At 50.1% G+C, this 22,489-nt stretch overlaps 1 protein-coding gene across 1 annotated transcript in view; it reads left to right on the top strand.

The window, feature by feature from the left end:
- LOC127047344 (putative protein FAM47C) overlaps positions 1 to 18,447 on the top strand; it is a 30,481-nt gene extending 12,034 nt beyond the window's left edge. The window contains exons 2-3 of the mRNA XM_050945464.1: positions 3,480 to 3,812; positions 17,914 to 18,447. Of these exons, the coding sequence (XP_050801421.1) occupies positions 3,480 to 3,812; positions 17,914 to 17,955 (375 nt within the window). The 3' untranslated portion in view covers positions 17,956 to 18,447. The remainder of the gene's footprint in view (positions 1 to 3,479; positions 3,813 to 17,913) is intronic.
- Positions 18,448 to 22,489: the final 4,042 nt, after the last annotated feature.

The following is a 22,489-nucleotide window of genomic DNA, read 5'->3' as shown; positions in this document are numbered from 1 at the left end:
GTGCAGGGTGCAGGTTCTGGGAGGAGTTTGGGTGGGGAAGGGGGAGGGGTCAGACTATGGGAGGGTGTATGGGTGCGGGAGGTGCAGGCTCTGGGAGGAAGTTTGGGTGTGGGCTCTAGGCTGGGGCAGGGGGGTGCAGGGTGCAGGTTCTGGGAGGAGTTTGGGTGGGGAAGGGGGAGGGGTCAGACTATGGGAGGGTGTATGGGTGCGGGAGGTGCAGGCTCTGGGAGGAAGTTTGGGTGTGGGCTCTAGGCTGGGGCAGGGGGGAGCAGGGTGCAGGTTCTGGGAGGAGTTTGGGTGGGGGAAGGGGGAGAGGTCAGACTATGGGAGGGTGTATGGGTGCGGGGGGTGCAGGCTCTGGGAGGGAGTTTGGGTGTGGGCTCTAGGCTGGGGCAGGGGGGTGCAGGGTGCAGGTTCTGGGAGGGAGTTTGGCTGGGGGAGGAGGGAAAGGTCAGACTATGGGAGAGTGTATGGGTGCAGGGGGTGCAGGCTCTGGGAGGAAGTTTGGGTGTGGGCTCTAGGCTGGGGCGGGGAGGGGTGCAGGGTTCAGGTGCTCGGAGGGAGTTTGGGTGGGGGAGGGGGAGGTGTCAGACTATGGGAGGGTGTATGGGTGCGGGGGGTGCAGGCTCTGGGAGGAAGTTTGGGTGTGGGCTCTAGGCTGGGGCAGGGGGGAGCAGGGTGCAGGTTCTGGGAGGAGTTTGGGTGGGGGAGGGGGAGGTGTCAGACTATGGGAGGGTGTATGGGTGCGGGGGTGCAGGCTCTGGGAGGGAGTTTGGGTGTGGGCTCTAGGCTGGGGCGGAGGGGTGCAGGGTGCAGGTTCTGGGAGGAGTTTGGGTGGGGGAGGGGGGAGGGGTCAGACTATGGGAGGGTGTATGGGTGCAGGGAGTGCAGGCTCTGGGAGGGAGTTTGGGTGTGGGCTCTAGGCTGGGGCGGTGGGATGCAGGGTGCAGGTTCTGGGAGGGAGTTTGGCTGGGGGAGGAGGGAATGGTCAGACTATGGGAGGGTGTATGGGTGCGGGGGGTGCAGGCTCTGGGAGGGAGTTTGGGTGGGGAGGGAGGAGTCAGACTTTGGGAGGGTGTAGGGGTCCGAGGAAGTGCAGGCTCTGGGAGGGAGTTTGGGTGTGGGCTCTAGGCTGGGGCAGGGGTTAGGGGTGCAGGGTGCAGGTTCTGGGAGGAAGTTTGGGTGTGGGCTCTAGGCTGGGGCAGGGGGGTGCAGGGTGCAGGTTCTGGGAGGGAGTGTGGCTGGGGGAGGAGGGAAACGTCAGACTATGGGAGGGTGTATGGGTGTGGGGGGTGCAGGCTCTGGGAGGGAGTTTGGGTGTGGGCTCTAGGCTGGGGCAGGGGGGTGCAGGGTGCACGTTCTGGGAGGGAGTTTGGGTGGGGGAGGGGTCAGACTATGGGAGGGTGTATGGGTGCGGGGGGTGCAGGCTCTGGGAGGGAGTTTGGCTGGGGGAGGAGGGAAAGGTCAGACTATGGGAGGGTGTATGGGTGCGGGGGGTGCAGGCTCTGGGAGGGAGTTTGGGTGTGAGCTCTAGGCTGGGGCAGGGGTTTGGGGTGCAGGAGGAGGTCAGGGAGTCAGCACTTACCTTGGGTGGCTCCCAAAAGCGACCAGCACACCCCTCTGGCAGCAGCTCCTAGGTAGAGGGTCCAGGGGATCTCCGCACACCACTGCTCACAGGCACCACCCCCGCAGCTCCCATTGGCTGCAGTTCCTGGCCAATGAGAACTGCGGAATCAGTGCTGGGGGTGGGGACAGTGCAGGGAGACTCCCTCCCTACCTCCCCCAGGGCCTTAGGGCCATTCCAGCCACTTCCTGGAGTGGCGCAGAGTGAAAGCAGGCTTAGCCCCACTGCACCAACGGCAGCAGTGGCTTCTGGGCCCTTTTAAATCATCTGGGCCCCTGGGCAATTGCCTCCTTTGCCCCCTCTCAGTGGGGCCTGCCCTGATCACAGGGACATCTCTTATGTGGACTACCCAAGGTGGGGGGTGAGATAAGAGAGCTGCCTGTGGACACTTCCGCACTGCAACTCAATCTTAAAGGCCAGGCTCAATCTTAGTGATGTGCTAACTGCCAGTCTCTGCTCTATGCAGCCAGGAGACATGGCACCTCATTCCCAGGCCCGTAATTAACTAAGAAGAGATTGGGAGGCTGTAAACAATTGTGGGGAGACTCAAAAAAAAAGTCAGTCGGCTCCAGGGTTCCTCCTCTAGAAAAATCTGAAAATAGCAAGAGAAATTTCCTGCACTTATAAGACCTAAAATATTTTCAGAGTGAAAGGGCTCAAATTCAGTACTCGGAAAACTTCACAGTGGGGCAAGCCTCTCAATCAGAGCAACACACACTCATTGCAATCAGAGGTACCCCAAGCACTTCCATTTCCCATTAGATGCACAGAGGAGAAAGAGCACCTGGGGCAAGAGCTGAGGCCTGAACATGAGGCTGTGAACCAAACTTAGGCCGTGTATTAAAGCAGATGTTTACAAGTTCACTGCATGACCTTGGCAAAGGTACTGCTAGTGCGGCTGAAACACAGGCACTCTGAAGAAGCCACGGATACTGGGTATGTGTGAGAACATACTCCAAAAGATTAGCCCAGGGAGATGCTGGCCTAGTGCCAGATAAGAGGGTCTCCTAGAAGTAACCAATAGGGATGTTGTGCCAGAGACACCTGGAGCATGATACAAGAGGAGGTCACAAGCAGTTGTCCTGAAACATGTAAGATGGTGTAGCGGCCGGTGTGGCTCCCCTCCTGCCCAGAAGAGGGCGAGCCCCGCCGGATGCCTGAGTGGGCGGAGCTACAGAGCAGTGAGCCCGCCCCCCAGAGGGTCAGGCGGCGACCCGGAAGTACAAAAGCCGGCCGTCAGAGCTCAGTTAGAGCCCAGCCACCACCGGGAGCAGACCTGCCACAGGGAGCTCAGGACTGGGAAGCCTCTGGGGCCCAGGGCAGTTCCCCTGGCTGGCTGGAGCGGCCCCGCGCCCACTACCGGGAGGAGCCGCCGGAACCTCCCCGCGCCCGCTACTGGGAGGAGCCGCCCCGCACCCGCTACCGGGAGGAGCTGCCGGAGCCTCCCCGCGCCCGCTACTGGGAGGAGCCGCCCCGCGCCCGCTACTGGGAGGAGCCGCTGGAGCCGCCCCGCGCCCCCTAGTGGGAGGAGGCGCCCCGCACTCGCTACCGGGAGGAGCTGCCGGAGCCTCCCCACGCCCGCTACTGGGAGGAGCCACCGGAGCCTCCCCGCGCCCGCTACTGGGAGGAGCCGCCCCGCGCCCGCTACTGGGAGGAGCCGCCCCGCGCCCGCTACTGGGAGGAGCCGCCCCGCGCCCGCTACTGGGAGGAGCCGCCCCGCGCCCGCTACTGGGAGGAGCCGCCCCGCGCCCGCTACTGGGAGGAGCCGCTGGAGCCGCCCCGCGCCCCCTAGTGGGAGGAGCCGCCCCGCGCCCGCTACCGGGAGGAGCCGCCGGAGCAGCCCCGCGCCCCCTAGTGGGAGGAGCCGCCCCGCACTCGCTACCGGGAGGAGCCGCCGGAGCTTCCCCACGCCCGCTACTGGGAGAAGCTGCTGGAGCCGCCCCGTGCCTGCTACCGGGAGGAGCCGCCAGAGCTTCCCCGCGCCCACTACCGGGAGAAGCCGCTGGAGCCGCCCCACACCCGCTACTGGGAGGAGCTGCCGGAGCTTCCCCATGCCTGCTGTTACCCCGAGGAACCCCCGGAGCCAGCCTGGCCGGATTTCCCAGAGGAGCTGCCGGACCTACCACCCAGCCCCGGCCGCGAGGAGCCCATGCTGTCGGACTTCCCGGGAGTGGACACCATGGACCAGGTAGGCCTGGAGGGGGAAATTAGAAGTAGCCCAGGGGCAGCCGACCCCAGGCAGGCTGCAGACGTACCTGAGCCTATGTCACTGTGTTGCAGCCAGGATCCCCACTGACAGCAGCGAGTCTTGGCCACTGCTAGGGCCTTGGGCTGGGACCGAGTGGAGCGGGAGGGCCTGCGTCCCCCCTGCCACCCTCCCAAGCCCAGGGGCAGCCTACCCCTGGCATGAGGAGGCCATCAAGGCTAGTTGTTTGCTCAGCCCAGCAATAGAGGGCCTGAGCTCCCAATTGACTGTATATTGTTGCCCAGCCCTGAGACAGAGAGTCTGAGCCCCTAAGTGACTGTGTATTGCTGCTCAGCCCTGCAGCAGAGGGCCTGAGCTCCCCATTGACTGTATACTGTTGCTCCGCCTTGCAGCCGAAGGCCTGAGCTCTTAACTGACTGTGTATTATTGCTCCGCCTTGCAGCAGAAGGCCTGAGCCCCCAAGTGACTGTGCATTGTCGCGTAGCACTGAAGCAGAGGGCTGGACCCGACCACGTGTAGCAGGCCAGTGTGGCTCCCCTCCACCCTCGGGGAGGGTCGAGCCCCGGTCGCACACCTCTACAGATGGTATGAGAGTTGTTTAGCTCAGTCTATAAATATTAGGATGCCTCGCCTTTACCCTTTGTGCGGCCTTGGGAACAGCAGAAATTCCCACTGCTGATGAGATGTTCCTTGCCACTGGACACTCTTGTATTAGTGTACCCGTAGCCATGGAGCCAGGGCACTACTACTGTGTCTTGAGGGCAATAAATCTGGCGGAGCACCTTTGTCACTGAACCATGCCAGTGGTCATTCTTTCTGTCAAGGTCTGCTGAACCAACTATCTTTGCAGGGTTTGGACAGCACACAGAGAGAGCACACATGCACCTACCTGAGAGCAGTGCACACAGAAAGGGGCCTGGAGTTTCAAAGATGCATATGCACAGCCTCTTTTTGTGCACAAATATGTGGCTCTTGCAAGCCACTCAACCCCAGTACAACAGAGCTAAGCATGTAAATTAAATGCCGAGATTTCAAGGCCAGGAGGGACCATTTTGATGGTGTAGGCTGACCACCTGCATAACAGGACCTAGAATTTCACTCAGTGATTCCTGCTCTCAAGCCCCATAGCTCATGGCTGAACTGCAGCTTTCTTTTAGAAATCCAATCTTGATTTTAAGACTAAGCGATGGAGAATCTGCCACATGCCAGTCTGCTACAATGGTTAATTACTTTCATATATTTCCAGTTTGAATGTCACCATTTTAAACTTCGAGCTGTTGGATTTTATGCCATTGTTGGACTGAAGTGTGTTGTGGTATCACTCAGACTAGATCAATTTATGCAGCAAGGTTATTAGCAACCAGTAGAGAGCCCTTATAAGCAGGTATACAACACTTTTCCCTCTGTAGTTCTCAAAGTGCTCTGCAAAGAAAGGTAAGCATTGTCACCTCCATTTTCCAAACAGGGAACACGAAATAGACACCTCACCCAAGACCACGGAAGCAAGTTACACTGAAAAACACATACCCAAGCGGGTCTTTTTGGCACTGAAAGCCAAGCTGCTATCCTGTGCCACAACACACAACCTGCTCATATGAGGCATGGAACATTCGTTTTCAGTTTTTATTTTATTTAATTTTTCCCAGGAATTTATCGATGTTTATTACTACAATAATAAAAATTGGAGCAAAAAAACTCTTAATTTTTCTGGGTAAATATTGGGTTTGATATCAGTGGACGAAAGGCCGGGGGAGAGGGGAAAAGTATTCCATAGATTAATGCTTTGTTGAATGGAATTCAATGTGGTTTGCTGCAGAACTAAAATAGAACTCAAAACACAATGCCAGCACTGAGTTTAAGAAAACAAAACATCTCTAATCCCCAAATAAAACTTGTCATTTGAATCAACAGTTTACTGTTGTAGACTTCAAACTATTAGCCTATAAATATTTACATTTAATAACCGGGCCATACTATTTGCCACACGTACACTCAACTTCATCCTCTTCTCCTGTTTTTGTTTTTTCCAAACTTTCGAATATTTCCTTGTGTTCTGAATCGTATTCTGACACAGATTTTCATTTTCTTCCCATTTTAGTTTGTCAGATCTTTAAACGGTTATCTGCTAACAACTTGAAATGTGTACGTGGTGGGTGTGAGATTCATCAGTATGTTCAGATGCGCACACTCTGCAGAGCTTGTGTGCTGCCTGTTTGTTTATGGGGTGTATCTTCTAGACTAACACAGAGCCTGACTCCAACAGGCAGCTTTGCGCATACACACAGACTAACGTATCATAACACATATTTCTCATGCAATTAATTGTATTTTCCTAATAAAACAAGTTATTTTTTATATATTTGAATGATACAAAAGTAGTGTGAAAATCGGAAAAAATGAATAATACTTTTTTGTAAAATCCAGGATTTTTTCGGTAAAAATGGGTTTAAACTGAAAATGACGGGACTTTCATATAGGCCAAGAATCTCTCTATAGGAAGTGCCCTGCAGGAACGATTTCCTGATTTTTAGCCACTAGCCAATTAGAAGGAAGACATGTGCCTATCTTAAGACATTTTATTTAAGGAGGGCACTGGGTCTGGGCTCTCAGAATAGCCAAATGAGCCAGACTGCTGCCCACATTCTGCAGAGCCCAATTCCCCAAGCTCGAGGCTGCATAGTTTTGTAATATTAGAAGCAGTGCGATTTTGTGATTCTTGGAACACAGCGCGTGAGAGTAATTGTGGGAGTGAACAGCTCCAATTACCTAGGAGCGGTTCCTGAAGCACTGGCTCCGATGACATCACTCTGCGATAATAATGAAGAGGAGTCTTTTTGTACATCAAGTTATTTGAAATATTTGCTAGCTTGCTCTAGCACTTCCATGACAAGTTAACATCAGCTAGTATCATTTTTTACAGCTTGGTTCCTGTTAGCTTGGTGCTGTAACACTGGTAACCAAGTGATATTTAAAGCAACTTTCCCCTTGTTATTTTTCAAGAAATCAAAACTTTGATCTTTGCTTTCACTTAATCCACACAAGATGAGAATCCAGACACCAGAAAGGCTAAGACAGAAACAAGGACAGACTCCTTGATGATAGTAGGACTACTTTACCAGGTTGCTTTTTATGGAAAATTGAGAAACTAGGTTGGAAGTTTCAATCTTGCCAAATCTCCTTGTTTTTTTTTAAATTTACAAAAAAGATAAATTGGAGTTTCATTCACTGAAAAGACTAATCCCTCTGGCAACACTGCAAACGTTTCTATCTGAGTGAGACGAAGTAATGAAAATACCTGCACCTTAATTAAACTCACACCACTACCTAATGCCACACTATCATAATGCTGTATTTCTTAAAGGGCAATGAGCACTTTTTTCAGGTTTGTAAGCTAAGAAAAATGAATGCTCATGGGGTTACTAAATGAACAGAGCATCTAGCCTCATTCAGGCACCTGTGTAAGTACCAGCCATCTTGAGCACAAATACTAATGGCAGATTTGTTAGTGTTTTGTCATCATGTTTACCTCATTTTAGTTTACACAAGTGTGTAAACAGACAATATTGTACGCAATGTGGGAGAATAACACAGTCTTCACTCTTGGGTTGGTTGCAACATGTCAGAAGCAGTTTATTCTCAAGCAATATTGCAAGGGGGAGAGTGCACAATGACAGGTCTCCCAAAAGATAAACAATGAAGGCAAGCGTTTATACCTTTTGTTACATACACTAATGATCAACAACTGCGTTTTGTTTCTACATATTCCTTCCTGATAGCTCACTTTTCTCAGCAGTTCTTGCTATAGTCTGCCTTCCATTCTTATCTAATACAAGGTCAAAACAACCTCCTACAGTTCTTTTTCACTTGTCCAGGCAAGTCTCGCGTTATTAGCTGTTAGAGTTAGCGTGACTCTTGCTCTTCCTAGAAGACTAAGATGTCTGCGCTTTTTTTCCACTTCCACAACAGAAACAACCTATCTAACTCTATATGAAACAAGCTGAACTTGGAATATGAATCAAGATAGGTGACCTTAAATCTTATTAAAATACGTAGAATCTGTTTGGCCCACACAAGGTTGTGGTTAGATTTATAGGGCCCTCCTGTGTAATAAGGCTGGGCACCACTGGGCTAGGTGACCATAACGGTCCCTTCTGGCTTTGGAATCCATGGATGTATGTGAAGAAGTGAGATTTCAGTGGGGTGGCGGATAGCCAGGGAGACACTGAGTAGAGAAAAGGAGACCTTCTGGGTGAGGAAAGAGGTGCGGAAAGGGACTGGGAAGTGGAAAGGATGACAAGGGGAGGCCTATCCCGAGAGAACTGAAGGTGAAAACAGAAGGGGGAAAGACACTAAAGAAAGTGAGAGGGAGCCCAGGAGAGGGAAGAGGCGCAGTTGGGAAAGAGAAACTTGGGCTGAGCTCCTGTCTGAAGACATCCCAGGGAAGACATCCCAGCAGGAAGATGGAATAAGTGGATTTGGCAGGAAGATGGAGAAATAGGGACAATGAGGGATGGGGAAGAAGAAAATAAAAAGAGGAAAAGGGAAATGTTGGAAGGGCAGAAAAACAAATGCCGAAAAGGACTGAGAAAAAGATGAGATTGGAGTGAAAGTTAACAACCATCCGTGGAAACACAATAGATCGCCGTGACCCAAAGACCTCTTGGTGTCAACAGGCAGAGGTCACAGGGGTACATAAGTGTTCCAGGCATCTCCTGGGTCTGGTATCTATCTACCGCTTCACGCAGGAGAGCCATGCAAGACCTGTTTCAAAAGCCTATGTCACACTGGTCATCACAATCACTGTAAGATGTATTTGTGGAAAACATGTGAAGCGTTATGCATAGGGCCCTAGCAAATTCATGGCCATGAAAAACATGTCATGGACCTTGAAATCTGGTCTTTTGTGTGCTTTTACCCTATACTGTACCAGTTTCACAGGGAATGCCAGAGTTTCTCAAATTGGGGGGTCCTGACCCAAAAGAAAGTTGCAGCGGGATCACAAGGGTTATTTTAGGGGGGGACTGTTGTATTACCACCCTTACTTCTGCGCTGCCTTCAGAGCTGGATGGCTGGAGAGGGGAGGCTGTGGCTTGACGCCCAGCTGTGAAGGCAATGCCCCACCAGCTGTAGCACAGAAGTAAGGGTAGCAATACCATACTATTCCAGTCTTACTTCCGTGCTGCTGCCTTCAGAGCTGGGCGGCTGGAAAGTGGTGGCTGCTGACTGAGGGCCCAGCTTTGCAAGTAGCAGCACAGAAGTAAGGGTGGCAATACCATACCATGCCATCCTTGCTGCTGCTGGTGGCGGCTCTGGCTTCAGAGCTGGGGTCTCAGGCAGCAGCCGTCAATCTCTGGCCACCCAGCTCTGAAGGCAGTGCCGCCACCTGCGGCAGCGCAAAAGTAAGGGTAGCAATACCACAGCCCCTTCCCCCCACCAATAACCTTGCAATCTCGCCACAACTCCTTTTTGGGTCAGGACCCCTACAATAACAGCACTGTGACATTTCAGATTTAAATAGCTGAAAGCATGAAATTTACAATTTTTAAAATCCTGTGACTGTGAAATTGGTCCGTGAATTTGGTAGGGCCCTAGTTATGTTCTCCAGGGCTGTGAGCAAACGCAAGTCAACAAGAGGTGATCCACATCCTCCTGTCAGGCAGTGGGGGAAGAGACACTTACCTCGCTCTGGCTGGTCATTTGCAAAGTGAATATTGTCTGGCTCATGGTAGATGTCCATTTACAGTCTGAGCAACATGCTAATCAACAGATTGCAGGGGGCTAGGAAAAAACAAAACCAGCCGAGGTTAGCCTGTTTAGGGGTAAAACAACGAGCTTTTGAAACTATAGGTTTTTAAGACCCAGCTTGAGACAATCCTGGCTGGGATGATTATTTCGTGTTGGTTCTGCTTTGAAACCAGTGGGACTACTGAAAGCTCTGGCAGAAGGGCTTGAGGTACACCAGCTTGCAGGAGACAAGTAAAGTTTAAGCTCTAGGAAGCCTGCTATAGTTTTGTTTCATATGTAACCACTTGTTTCCAATATTCTCACTCTCAAATTAGTTGAGCCTCTGTTCTTTGATAATAAACGTGTTCTTGTTTCCGCTCTGTTATAGCAGTGTGGTGTGTTAAACAGAATGCTGGTCCTGAGTTGACTCATGCAAGCAGGTGTGCTCTGTTCCTTTGGGAGGAGTGAACCTGAGAGTTCTGGGAGTGCTGAACGGATCAAGGACCGGGCACTACAGGGAATGTGTGTAGGACTCTGGGGTTGGTGTAGGCCTATCGCTAACCTCTGCAGAGAGCACAAGGAGGGCTGGCAGGCAGAGCCTGTGTGGCCAGAGGCTGGTGGATTCAAGGAGCTGATCCTTCACAGGCACAGACAAGACAATCAGAAAACCAGAAAAGTCAGATTTCCACACAGTGGTTTTTTGCTGCAGACAGACAAGCACTGTCAAATCAGGGGTCACTCAGCTAGTCATCATTTGCTCTCTCCTGTTAATTTGCATACTTTAATCCCATTGGTGTGTCATCGAATGAAAATGCAGGTGACTTTCACAGAGTCGGTGGGTGCTGGTGGTTCAGGACGAGTAACTGGGGCTGCTTCAGGTCAAGGGCTGAATTGGCCAAGTAGGCGCGAAGCTGGAGATTTGCGTTGTGGCTCCTTCCCTCCACACTGTATCTGGCTCAAACAAAACCGGTCACCTTTGCCCAGTCAGAACTGTCTAGTTCATCTAAACAGTGCCCATTCGGTGCTGCAGGAAGAGAGATTCCTCTGCCTTCAGCACCAGGTGGGCACTGGCAAGCGGAGCGATGACCAAGGCAGGCAGCAGAGTCAGGGTTCCAGGAGGAAGAAAAAGAGTGAGGAATAGCTGAGTTGCCTCTGATGTCACAGTGCTCATGGTCTCCTGCTTGCAGCATGAAATGGGCCCTGTCAAGAGGAAGCTTTTGTCGATATGAAACTACTAAAACAATGGCGAGAAGGAGGAGGAGCAGCGTAGAGAAATTACCAGTCACAGGTAGGGTTAGTGGCAGTACCCTGTAAAACAGCTACAAGTTCAGGGACAGAGACTGCACGCCTGCCTTTCACGCCAGCTGCCAGCTCGGCATGTGTCAGAAACCAAACACGCAGCCCTCTATTATGGCCCTGGCATCAATACAAGGGTCTGCCCTGAAGAGCTAACAACTGAAACAAAAAAAATAGCTTCTGTGAGTGCTATGTAACAACACATCCAGACTTAGATTTTATCTAGCAGAGACACTGTTGACATGGCCATAGGAGGAAGAAACGGGCACTCCATCATGGTGAGTATGGGAATGGGTAACGTGGTTTGGCTTTCTTTTCAGCAGTGATGCTGGCTCTTCAAATCTTTTTTTTTGTACGTCTGTGTGTTTGATGAGCAGTCAGGGCCCTGTGGATCTGGTGCATCTTTATTGGCCTCTGCCAAATTTTGCTCAGTGAGAATGCAAATTATTAAATACAAACTCGCACGGGGAGGTTTCTTATTCTCTTTTTTTTTTTTTTTTACATCTTAATCTTTTTGAAAAGTGTTCTGAGAAAGGTGCATGGGCTGCCGCCTGCTCCATTTTCAGCCTTCCCTCGAGGTCCATTTTCAGGTCCCTAGATCAGCCTGTGTTTTCAGTGCCAGTGCCATTCATGGGAGAGGGATAGCTCAGTGGTTTGAGCATTGGTCTGCTAAACCCAGGGTTGCGAGTTCAGTCTTTGAGAGGGTCATTTGGGGATTTAGTTGGGGGTTGGTCCTGCTTTGAGCAGGGGGTTGGACTAGATGACCTCCTGAGGTCCCTTCCAACCCTGATATTCTATGACCCTCACAAGTTGCATTTCAGGAATCAAGAGACCATGGATACCTGCTTTGAAGAAAGATTCAGGATAAAAATCAGGAGACTTGTCTACTTGCTTCTCACTCTGCCCTGATGGGGATTCCTGGGCTAAGATGAAATAACCACATCACTGCCTCCTCCTTCCCTTCACAATGTCAGTCCAAATAAACAGGGTTTATTGGGGCTGCAGGACCGGTAGGAACATGGTTCTGCAGGACCTGTGTTTCCACAGAAGCTGGGAGGCAGAATGGGTCACATAGCCACCATCGAGATGGCTTGGGCCTCTGCTGGATCTTCTGAGATGATCACATCTGGGGAGTTATAGGGGGTAGCCAGAGGTTTCCAGGTCAAACTAGTTCTCCAAGGGAGATTGCTAACCACCCAAGCAGCTGAAAGAATCAGGAGGCAATTCAGCTTCCAGTCTTGAATGTGAGCATTTTACATATGCAGGAGATAATATGACCCTCTCCCTTCAACAGCGTTAGAATGCAATTCAATCGGCTACTGTCAGAAGAGCGGCTAAGCCTGCCTGTTTTTCCATCAATGTTACTGCGGTTTGAGTGCCATCTGTGCACAGGCGATCTGCCATCCGTTTATAAATCAGGTGCAGGGAACTGGGGAGTTCTTTAATTGATATGCTTTTCTCCAAAGTCCTTTATCATGGTAAGCATGTCAAATATTTTTAATGATTGAAACCAGTTCATTTCAACAAAACGCCAGCTAAGTACTTTAAAAAAAAATTTTTTAACCCTCACACTGTTAAATCAAAATGATGCCAAAAAAGTTAAAACATGACGGGAAATGCTGGTAAAACATTGACAAGACACTAAAAGAGCCAGTGACCAAAGTCAAAGAGCATCAATTGGCATCTACTTGAGAGCAAAGAGAATATTACAAAACTCTGCTTAGCTCAGAAAGTGAATTCAGTGCTAGCAAAATAAGCACCTCTTTCAATCAGCCTCCACATATTCCTATTTCCATACTCAATTAGCTTCACAAAAGCACTAAGAGTTGTCTGAAGTCCCCTTAACGTAATCATCCCTTGAAGGAAATTTCCTTTTGCATCTTTGCACAAATTGCTCTTACTGACTAGGTGATCATTTCACTCTGGGAGATGGGAAAATGCCTCTTCCTATCGGACTCAATTCAAAAATCTTTTTTCAAAAACATAACCCATCATTTTCGGCACATCTTGTTGTGTTTCCATTCTTGTGTCTGAAATTAGGACACACTTGGAAACACTAATTACTTCATCATCTAGCAGCAGATTTAATCTAGCTGTGTCTCTTATTCAGAGTAACAAACCCCTTCCTTTGGATTCAACACCGAACGTTCCCCAGATGCTAATGTACACATGTTGCATTTATCACATTTCGCAGTGATGGAAACCTTCCTAGCCATAAAACTAGCAACACCTCTGCAACGCAGTCTGACAAGTCTGTTAGGGAATTATCCTCTGTACCGCCAGATAGTAGAAGCTGTTTCAGGAAAGGAAGAGAAGGGGTGGATGATAATCAGCATGTGCTAATGACAGAGATGAGACTGCATCAACTGGGTTTGACAGCCAGGATTTTGCAGATTGGCAAGATGCATCTATCCTAGAGAATCATCTCATTAGTAACTGAACAAGGATTGCCTGGCAAAGTCCCAGCTCTGGCCAAGGCCACAGGCATTAGCGAAGAACTGACAAGCTCATAGCTGGAACCCAACCAGCTCACCTGGATGTTAGTTTTGTTCAAAATAGGTATTAGTCTTACAAGAATGTATTTACTGTTTAGACAGGGGCGGGCAAACTTTTTGGCCTGAGGACCACATTGGGTTTCGTAAATTGTATGGAGGGCCGGTTAGGGGAGAGGGTCATGCCCCCCCCCAGGACTCCTGTCCCATCCGCCACCACCCACTGTCTGTCCCCTGACCACCCCCGGACCTCCACTGCCCCATCCAACCCCTTTTCTCATTCCTGACGAGCCCCACCCCCCCGGGACTCCTGCCCCATCCAACCACCCCTTCTCCCTGTCCCCTGACTGCCCCTGGAATCCCTGCCCCTGACTGCCTCCCACCCCCCTCTCCAACCTCCCTCCTTCCTGACTGCCCCCCAGGACCCCTGCCCCCATTCAACCCCTGTTCCCTTCCCCCGACCGCCCTGCCCCTATCCACACCTCCACCCTCTGACCACCACCCTGAACTCCCCTGCCCTCTATCCAACCCCCCTGCTCCCTGCCCCCTTACCGCTCTGCCTGGAGCACCGGTGGCTGGCAGTGCTACAGCCGCACCGCCCAGCTGGAGCCAGGCCACACTGCTGCAGCAGTGGAAGAGGGGAGGGAAGGGAAAGAGCCCGAGGAGCTCGCAGCCCGGCTGCCCAGAGCATTGCACCAGCGGCGGGGCGAGCTGAGGCTGCGAGGGAGGGGGACAGCAGAGTAGGGGCTAGGGGCAGCCTCCCGGGCAGGATGGTCCCGCGGGCTGTAGTTTGCTCACCTCTGGCTTAGGCAATGACTGAATCACTTCTACTTAGAGCAGCAACTTCTGCCCGCTGGAGTGAAGGGATTAAGATAGCCAGAGTACCAAGATTTACATTTTCACAGATGGCTCAAAAACAGTGCAAAGCTCTGTAATTTGACTGGGTAATAGTGACCGTCAGCAAATCAGAGGGCAGGGATTTGCATAATCACTGATTATGCAAATCAGGCCCTCACAACCAGAGTGCAGGGAATTGAATAACTTGTGGGGAGCTGGGGGAGAGAACTGGGGGAGTGCTGTGACTGACTAGCACCCTCGCTGGCTGTCACTTGCAGTTCCATATGATATTAGACATTAGGAAATAAATACATGGATGTAAGAAACGACATGTTGGGAGGATGCCAGATGCCCGGAGTGCAGGATTCATTCTCAGCTTGAACGCTTCTGGCTTAGCTTCGGGGTTACACCAGCTATGGCATATGGTACTTCCCAACAGTATGGTTTTGGCTGGGACTGAGAGTTTACTGTCCCGAGGCTATGAGCAGGCAGCAGGCCACTCACTGAGCTGAGAACTCCTCCAGAGGCAAGTGACAGGGAAGGGAAGAGGCGAAGAGGGTGCACGTGAAGGAGTGTCCTAAGTCCTAACCCTTTAAGGGACAGGCTGGAGTCTACAATCAGCCAAGGAAGCCTCCTGCTCTGCCCTGGGGCTGGGCGGTTAAGCAGGAACAGGAAGCTGAACAGAAGAGAGGGGACTAGGAGTTATGCATGTTGTGGGCTTCTCCCCTGAACTCCCAGATTGGGTCCAGAGACTTTTGTTTGCTAACTAAGTCTAAGTCTGGGAGCCCTGAGGAAAGAGCCTTTATAAATTCTATTAAGAATGCTCCTTCCGTGAGACCTTCTTAAATGGGACACACTTGTTTCGGTTTTCCTTTGCTTGGATCCTCTATGGTACAATGCAGCAGCAGGACCAGGAGTAGCAGTGGAAGGCTGAGAGGAGTTTGGGGACTGAAGCTGGGTAGAGGGCTTTATATCAGTGATTTAAACCACTCCCCATGGATTTACATCCAGTTGCGGCTTTGTAAAACAAACTTGAGCTACTGCAACTTCAGATGAAGATTTATAATTAAGTAAACTATAAATGCAGTGTTTTAAATGCTACTACTAGTAGTGTCACTTGAATCGTTCAAACTCCCGTAGACAATACGTAAATAATTTAATTGACAATTAAAGCCCTAATCCGGCAAACACTTGTGTAGCTATGTAACTTTGCTCATGTGAATAATCCCATTTGACTGCATGGGAACTACTCCTGTGCTGAGAGATAAACATGACTAAGTGTTTTCAGCACTGGGCTAAAATTGGATCTTTGTTAATACTTTTCTTAGTACTGTATCATAAAACCTTTGTCACTTCAAAACAAAAGCAAACTTGACTTTTACTAGATTTTTAAAGGTATGAGGTGTTGCTATGATCAGCTTATTGAGTAGGTGGGTTTTAGGCTCTGAAGTGCCTAAATCACTTTTGAAAATGAGATTAGGCTTCTAAATCAGTTAAGCATTGCAATGTGAACACATCAGCGCCTAAATACCTTTACAAATATGGGCTTTCATACATGAACCGAATTAGTGTGAACAGAGGCAAAACATTTCGGTGATAGGGATCTAAAGTGGGGCTCCTAAACCCATGTGCAGGCCGGTGAAGGGTGAGATTTTCCAAAGCACGTCAGTGATTCAGAGTATGTCAACTTCGGGGTGTAATTCCGAGCTCAAGCAGATGTACCATGCAAGGTTTGATTGAGTTAGCAGGCTAAGAATAGAATTATAGCCGTGGCAGCATGAGCAGTGGGAGGTGATATATACCTAGCCTGAACTTCAGGCCTGGTCTACACTACGTGTTTATACCGATTTTAGCAGCGTTAAACCGATTTAACGCCGCACCTGTCCACACTACGATGCCCTATAAATCGATATAAAGGGCTCTTTAAATCGGTTTCTGTACTCCTCCTCAACTAGAGGAGTAACGCTAAAATCGTTATTATTATATCGGATTAGGGTTAGTGTGGCCGCAAATCGACGGTATTGGCCTCCGGGCCGTATCCCACAGTGCACTACTGACCGCTCTGGACAGCTATCTGAACTTGGATGCACTGGCCAGGTAGACAGGAAAAGCCCCGCGAACTTTTGAATTTCATTTCCTGTTTGGCCAGCGTGGAGCTGTGATCAGCACAGGTGACCACGCAGAGCTCATCAGCACAGGTAACAATGCAGTCTCCTGAGAATAGAAAAAGAGCTCCAGCATGGATCACACGGGAAGTACAGGATCTGATCGCTATATGGGGAGAGGATTCAGTGCTAACAGAACTCCGTTCAAAAAGACAAAATGAAAAAACTTTTGAAAAAATTTCGAAGACCATGAAGGAGAGAGGCCACACCATGGACTCAGTGCAGTGCAGAGTGAAAGTGAAGGAGCTCAGACAAGCCTACCAGAAAACCAAAGAGGCAAACGGAAGGTCTGGGGCAGGGCTGAAAACATGTCGCTTCTACGCTGAGCTGCATGCAATTTTAGGGGGCTGTGCCACCACTACCCCTCCCCCCCAGTCCTTGGATTCCGTAGTGGGGGTTGTAATCTCAGCTATGCCTGAGGATTATGCGGACAGGGAAGGTGAGGAGGAGGAAGAGGAGGACGAGCTTGAAGAGAACACACAGCACTCTGTTAGCCCCAACAGCCAGGAGCTTTTTCTGACCCAGACGGAATCACCATCCCAGCCCTCCCAAGCCACTAGCCCAGACAGTGAAGCCATGGAAGCGACCTTTGGTGAGTGTACCTTTGGTGAGTGTACCTTTGTAAATAAAAAACATAGTTTAAAAGGAAGCTTTTTTTAATGATTGATTTGCCCTGAGGGCTTGGGATGCATTCGCGGGCAGTACAGTTACTGGAAAAGTTTGTTAACATGTCTGGCGATGGAGCGGAAATCCTCCAGGGACATCTCCATGAAGCGCTCCTGGAGGTACTCCAAAAGCCTTTGCATAAGGTTTCTGGGCAAGGCAGCCTTGTTCCATCCACCATGGTAGGACACTTTACCACGCCATGCATGTAGCAAGTAATCGGGTATCTTTGCATGACAAAGCCTAGCTGCGTATGGTCCCGGTGATTGCAGGCATTCAAGAAACATCCGTTCTTTATCTCGCTCTGTTATCCTCAGCAGAGTGATATAGTTCATGATAATCTGGTTGAAATTCAGGAATTTAATTAAGGGGACAGAGATGGCCTTTTTCCTACAGGGGTGTTTGCCTGTTGCTTACAAGAAATCCTTCCTTGCATGTAGCCAAGCAGGGGGAGGGGAGGAAGGATAGCGCTGAGCTTTCTCGTGTTTGGCTAGCAGGAATCTTCCCAGCTACCAGCCATGCGGTGGGGGGAAGGGGAGTGATTAGCAGTGATCTTCCATGATACCAGCCATGGGGTGGGGGGAGGGAGTAAAGCGATCATCCTAGAGAATTGGAGGGGGGGTGGGGGTGGATTCTGTGAATGGAAGTGAAGGCTGCTGAAGCCGAAAGGCAATGGCTTACCATGGCCGCATGCAAGCTGAATTCTGATGCCCGGACCTGCATCTGTGAGATATGTAACACCAGAGCCCAGGCACTCAAACTTAAGATGCAAAATGCGACCTTGTAGTGAAATCACATGTGCTGTGTAAGGTGAATAGTGTTGTTCACTGCGAAAGAGTATAACCATTGTTCTGTAAAATGTATCTTTTTAAATACTTCTCTCCCTTTTTTACCTCCCTCATGTAGCTGCACATTTTTCAAGCCTCCCTACTCCATCCCGAAGGCTAGCTCAGATAAGGCGGAGGAAGAAGAGGACGCGAGATGAAATGTTCTCGGAAATCATGGAAGTAACCCACAATGAAAGAGCTCATCTGAATCAGTGGAAGGACGTGGTATCAAATTACAGGAAAGATGCCAGTGAACATGAGGACAGGAGAGACGCTCGAGATGAGAGATGGCGCCAGGAAGATCAGAGGTGTAGGCAGGAAGATCAGCAGTGGCTGAATGAAATGCTGGGGCTGCTGCATGATCAAACTGACATCCTCCGACGTCTGGTGGAGCTTCAGGAAGAGCAGCGAGGTCACAGAGTGCCGCTGCAGCCCCTGTGTCACCACCCTCAGTACTCACCATACTCCATATCTTCCTCACCCAGATGTGTAAGAACGCGTGGGGGAAGGCTGTGTGCACCCACCCACTCCACCCCCGTGGACAGCCCAACCAAAAGGCTGTCATTACATTGAAATGATTTTAGTGGCCTTTTCCTTCCCTCCTATCCTCCTCCCAAACCTCACCCTTGCCAGTTCTCTCCCTCTTTTTATAATGAGCTTTTTAATAAAGAATACATGATTTTTAAACGATAGTGACTTTATTTTCTTAAGCAAGCTGTAATCGAAGGGGGAGGGTGGGTTGCTTACAGGGAATGAGTCAATCAAGGGGAGGTTCAGGAAGGGGAAAGAAACACAGCAGTCACATCGTACCCTGGCCCATGATGAAACTCGTTTTCAAAGCTTCTCTGATGCGCACCGCTTCCCGGTGTTCTCTTCTAATCGCCCTGGTGTCTGGCTGCGCGTAATCAGCGGCCAGGTGATTTGCCTCAGCCTCCCACTCCTCCATAAAGGTCTCCCTCTTACTCTCATAGAGATTGTGGAGCACACACCAAGCAGCAAGAACAAAGGGGACATTGGTTTGGCTGAGGTCTGAGCACGTCAGTAATGTGCACCAGTGCGCCTTTAAATGGCCAAAATGCACATTCTACCACCATTCTGCACTTGCTCAGCCTGTAGTTGAACAGCTCCTGACCACTGTCCAGGCTGCCTGTGTATGGCTTCATGAGCCATGGCATCAAGGGGTAGGCTGGTTCCCCCAGGATAACTACAGGCATTTCAACATCCCCAACAGTTATTTTCTGGTCTGGGAAGTAAATTCCTTGCTGCAGCATTTTGAACAGAGAGAGCAGTGCTTCTGAAGACGTGAGCGTCATGAACCCTTCCTGGCCATCCCACGTGGATGTTGGTGAAACGTCCCTTGTGATCCACCATTGCTTGCAGCACCATGGAAAAGTACCCCTTGTGGTTTACATACTGGGTGGCCTGGTGCGCCGGTGCCAAGATAGGGATATGGGTTCCATCTATCGACCCCCCCCCCCCACAGTTAGGGAATCCCATTGCAGCAAAGCCATCCACTATGACCTGCACGTTTCCTAGAGTCACAACCTTTTGTAGCAGCAGTTTAGTGATTGCTTTGGCTACTTGCATCACAGCAGCCCCCGCAGTAGATTTTCCCACTCCAAACTGATTCCCGACTGACCGGTAGCTGTCTGGCGTTGCAAGCTTCCACAGGGCTATTGCCACTCGCTTCTCCACTGTGAGGGCTGCTCTCATCCTGGTATTATGGCGTTTCAGGGCAGGGGAAAGCAAGTCACAAAGTTCCATGAAAGTGCTCTTACGCATGCAAAAGTTTCACAGCCACTTCGAATCGTCCCACACCTGCAAAACTATGTGGTCCCACCAGTCTGTGCTTGTTTCTCGGGCCCAAAATCGGCGTTCAATGGGTAGAACCTGCCCCATTACCAGCAGGCGCTCCAAAGCGCAGGGGCCCGCGGTTAAGGAGAATTCAGTTTCCATGTCCTCATCACTCTCGTCGCTGCGCTGCCGTAGCCGCCTCCTCCTCCTCGCCTGGCTTTGCAGTTCATGGTTCACCATAGACTGCACGAGAATGCGTGAGGTGTTTACAATGTTCACGATCGCGGTGTTGATCTGAGCGGGGTCCATGCTTGCAGTGCTATGGCGTCTGCACAGTTCACCCAGGAAAAAAGGCGCGAAATGGTTGTCTGCTGCTTTCACTTAGGGAGGGGTGAGGCTGTACCCAGAACCACCCACAACAATGATTTTTGCCCATCAGGCACTGGGCTCTCTAACCAGAATTCCAAGGGGCAGGGGAGACTGCGGGAACTATGGGATAGCTACCCACAGTGCAACGCTCCAGAAATCAACACTAGCCTCTGACCATGGATGCACACCACCGAATTAATGTGCCTAGTATGGCCACGCACAATCGACTTTATACTATCTGTTTTATAAAACCAGTTTATGTTAAATCGAATTTATCCCGTAGTGTAGACGTACCCTCAGGCTCATACTCAGAGGAGCTAGCCCCTACCTCCACAGCAGCTATCCTTCTAGTCTTAGCTGCTAGCTCAGTCAGAGCTGGGGCTTTAAGGAAAAACAACAAATACTGTGAAATTTGCTCTACAAATCCCAAGAGTTGGTATGACGGCATTGCTAGATACCGTGGAGTAGTCACCGAAGCCAATTCTGCGTCCACTGCAGTCAGTGCAAGTTTTGCTGCTCACATCAGTGAGAGCTGGATTAGGCCTGTACTTTGGTTCTGTGAAAATTGAATCATTAAAAATATTTAATCCACTGGGGAAAATTAATCCCTGATGTAACTAGACTGAAATCCGTTCTGCTAAGAATGAATTAGGCCCATTATAGGTGTTGTAAATGTTCTATGATTACTTTAACCTAACAAGTTTGTTGGGACTATTTAATGGATTTATATTTGGGTTCAATGAACTTTCAAGGGCAGACAGAATTAAAGCATTTGCTACATGATTCGAGGGTGGAGGAAACAGTGGAAGTTCAGCAAGGAGACTAGAAAGAGAAAGTTAGGGGGGATGGTTTCCCAGCTAACCAGCATCACTAGCTCAATACCGCTTTGGGTGTAAAGAATCCATGGTGTGAAGCTGAGAGAAGTGGAGAATTGTCCTTGGAGGATCTAGACTGACAGACCATGAGAGCTACAAAGGACTAAATTGTGATCCCTTTACTCACGCATAGCAGCCCTGCGTGGTGCAAAGTACTTTCCAACGTTAGTGAGGGTATCTCAGTTTTGCCCAAAAAGAAGCAAAGCATCTATGGGAAGTGGAGCAACTGGACAAGCCTTAGCGTTGTGCGTATTGGGGATAATTCACATTGGAAAACATAGTCCAAACTATACATATACAATGATAGGGTCTAAATTAGCTGTTACCACTCAAGAGAGAGATCTTGGAGTCACGGGGTATGTCTACACTATGAGATTATTCCGATTTTACATAAACCGGTTTTGTAAAACAGATTGTACAAAGTCAAGTGCATGCAGCCACACTAAGCACATTAATTTGGTGGTGTGCGTCCATGTACCAAGGCTACCATTGATTTCTGGAGCATTGCTCTGTGGGTAGCTATCCCGTAGCTATCCCATAGTTCCCACAGTCTCCCCCCGCCCTTTGGAATTCTGAGTTGAGATTCCAATGCATGATGGTGCAAAAACAGTGTCGTGGGTGATTCTGGGTAAATGTCGTCACTCATTCCTTCCTCCAGGAAAACAACGGCAGACAACCATTTCGTGCCCTTTTTCCCTGGATTGCCCTGGCAGCTGCCATAGCATGTCAACCATGGAGCCCATTTTGCCTTTTGTCACTGTCACCATATGTATACTGGATGCTGCTGACAGAGGCGGTACTGCAGTGCAACACAGCAGCATTCATTTGCCTTTGCAAGGTAGCAGAGATGGTTACCATCTCTATTGCACTGTCAGCCATTGTAAATTGGCGTTAAGATGACGGTTATCAATCATTTTTGTACCGTTTGCAATTGGAAAGTGGCGATGACGGTTATCAATCCTTTTGTACCATCTGCTGCTGTCATGGGTGCTCCTGGCTGGCCTTGCTGAGGTCAGCCGGGGGCACATGGACAAAAATGAGAATGACTCCCCAGGTCATTCTATTCTTTATGTTTTGTCTAAAAATAGAGTCAGTCCTGCCTAGAATATGGGGCAAGTCTACTAGAGAGCCAGAGAGCACAGCCACTCTGGGTCAGAGCTCCAGAGATCCTGCAGAAATGATGAGCTGCATGCCATTCTAGGGAGTGCCCCTGCAACAGCCCCACCTGTTGCTTCCCTCCTTCCCCAACCCTCCTGGGCTACAGTGGCAGCGTCCCCTCATTTGTGTGATGAAGTAATAAAGAATGCAGGAATAAGAAACACTGACTTTTTAGTGAGTAAAATGAGGGGGAGGCAGGCTTCAGCTGCTATGATAGTCCAGGCAGGACATTAAAGGGTGGAGGGGAGGGGAGAGGAGCGCAGCCTCCCGCTGCTATGATAGTCCAGGCAGGACATTAAAGGGTGGCGGGGGAGAGGAGCCCAGCCTCCCGCTGCTATGATAGTCCAGGGAGTACAGAATCTTTTCTTTAGACAGTCCCCTCAGTCTCTGAAAAGCATTTGCATTCTTGGCTGAGCTCCCAATGCCTGAAGGGTGTTGTGAGACTCAAGGGATTTGGGT

The sequence above is a fragment of the Gopherus flavomarginatus genome, chromosome 3, assembly GCF_025201925.1.
Source record: "Gopherus flavomarginatus isolate rGopFla2 chromosome 3, rGopFla2.mat.asm, whole genome shotgun sequence".
NCBI lineage: Eukaryota > Metazoa > Chordata > Testudines > Testudinidae > Gopherus > Gopherus flavomarginatus.
The sequence above is the reverse complement of the archived record's forward strand: the minus strand, read 5'-3'. Positions and strand labels throughout refer to the sequence as shown.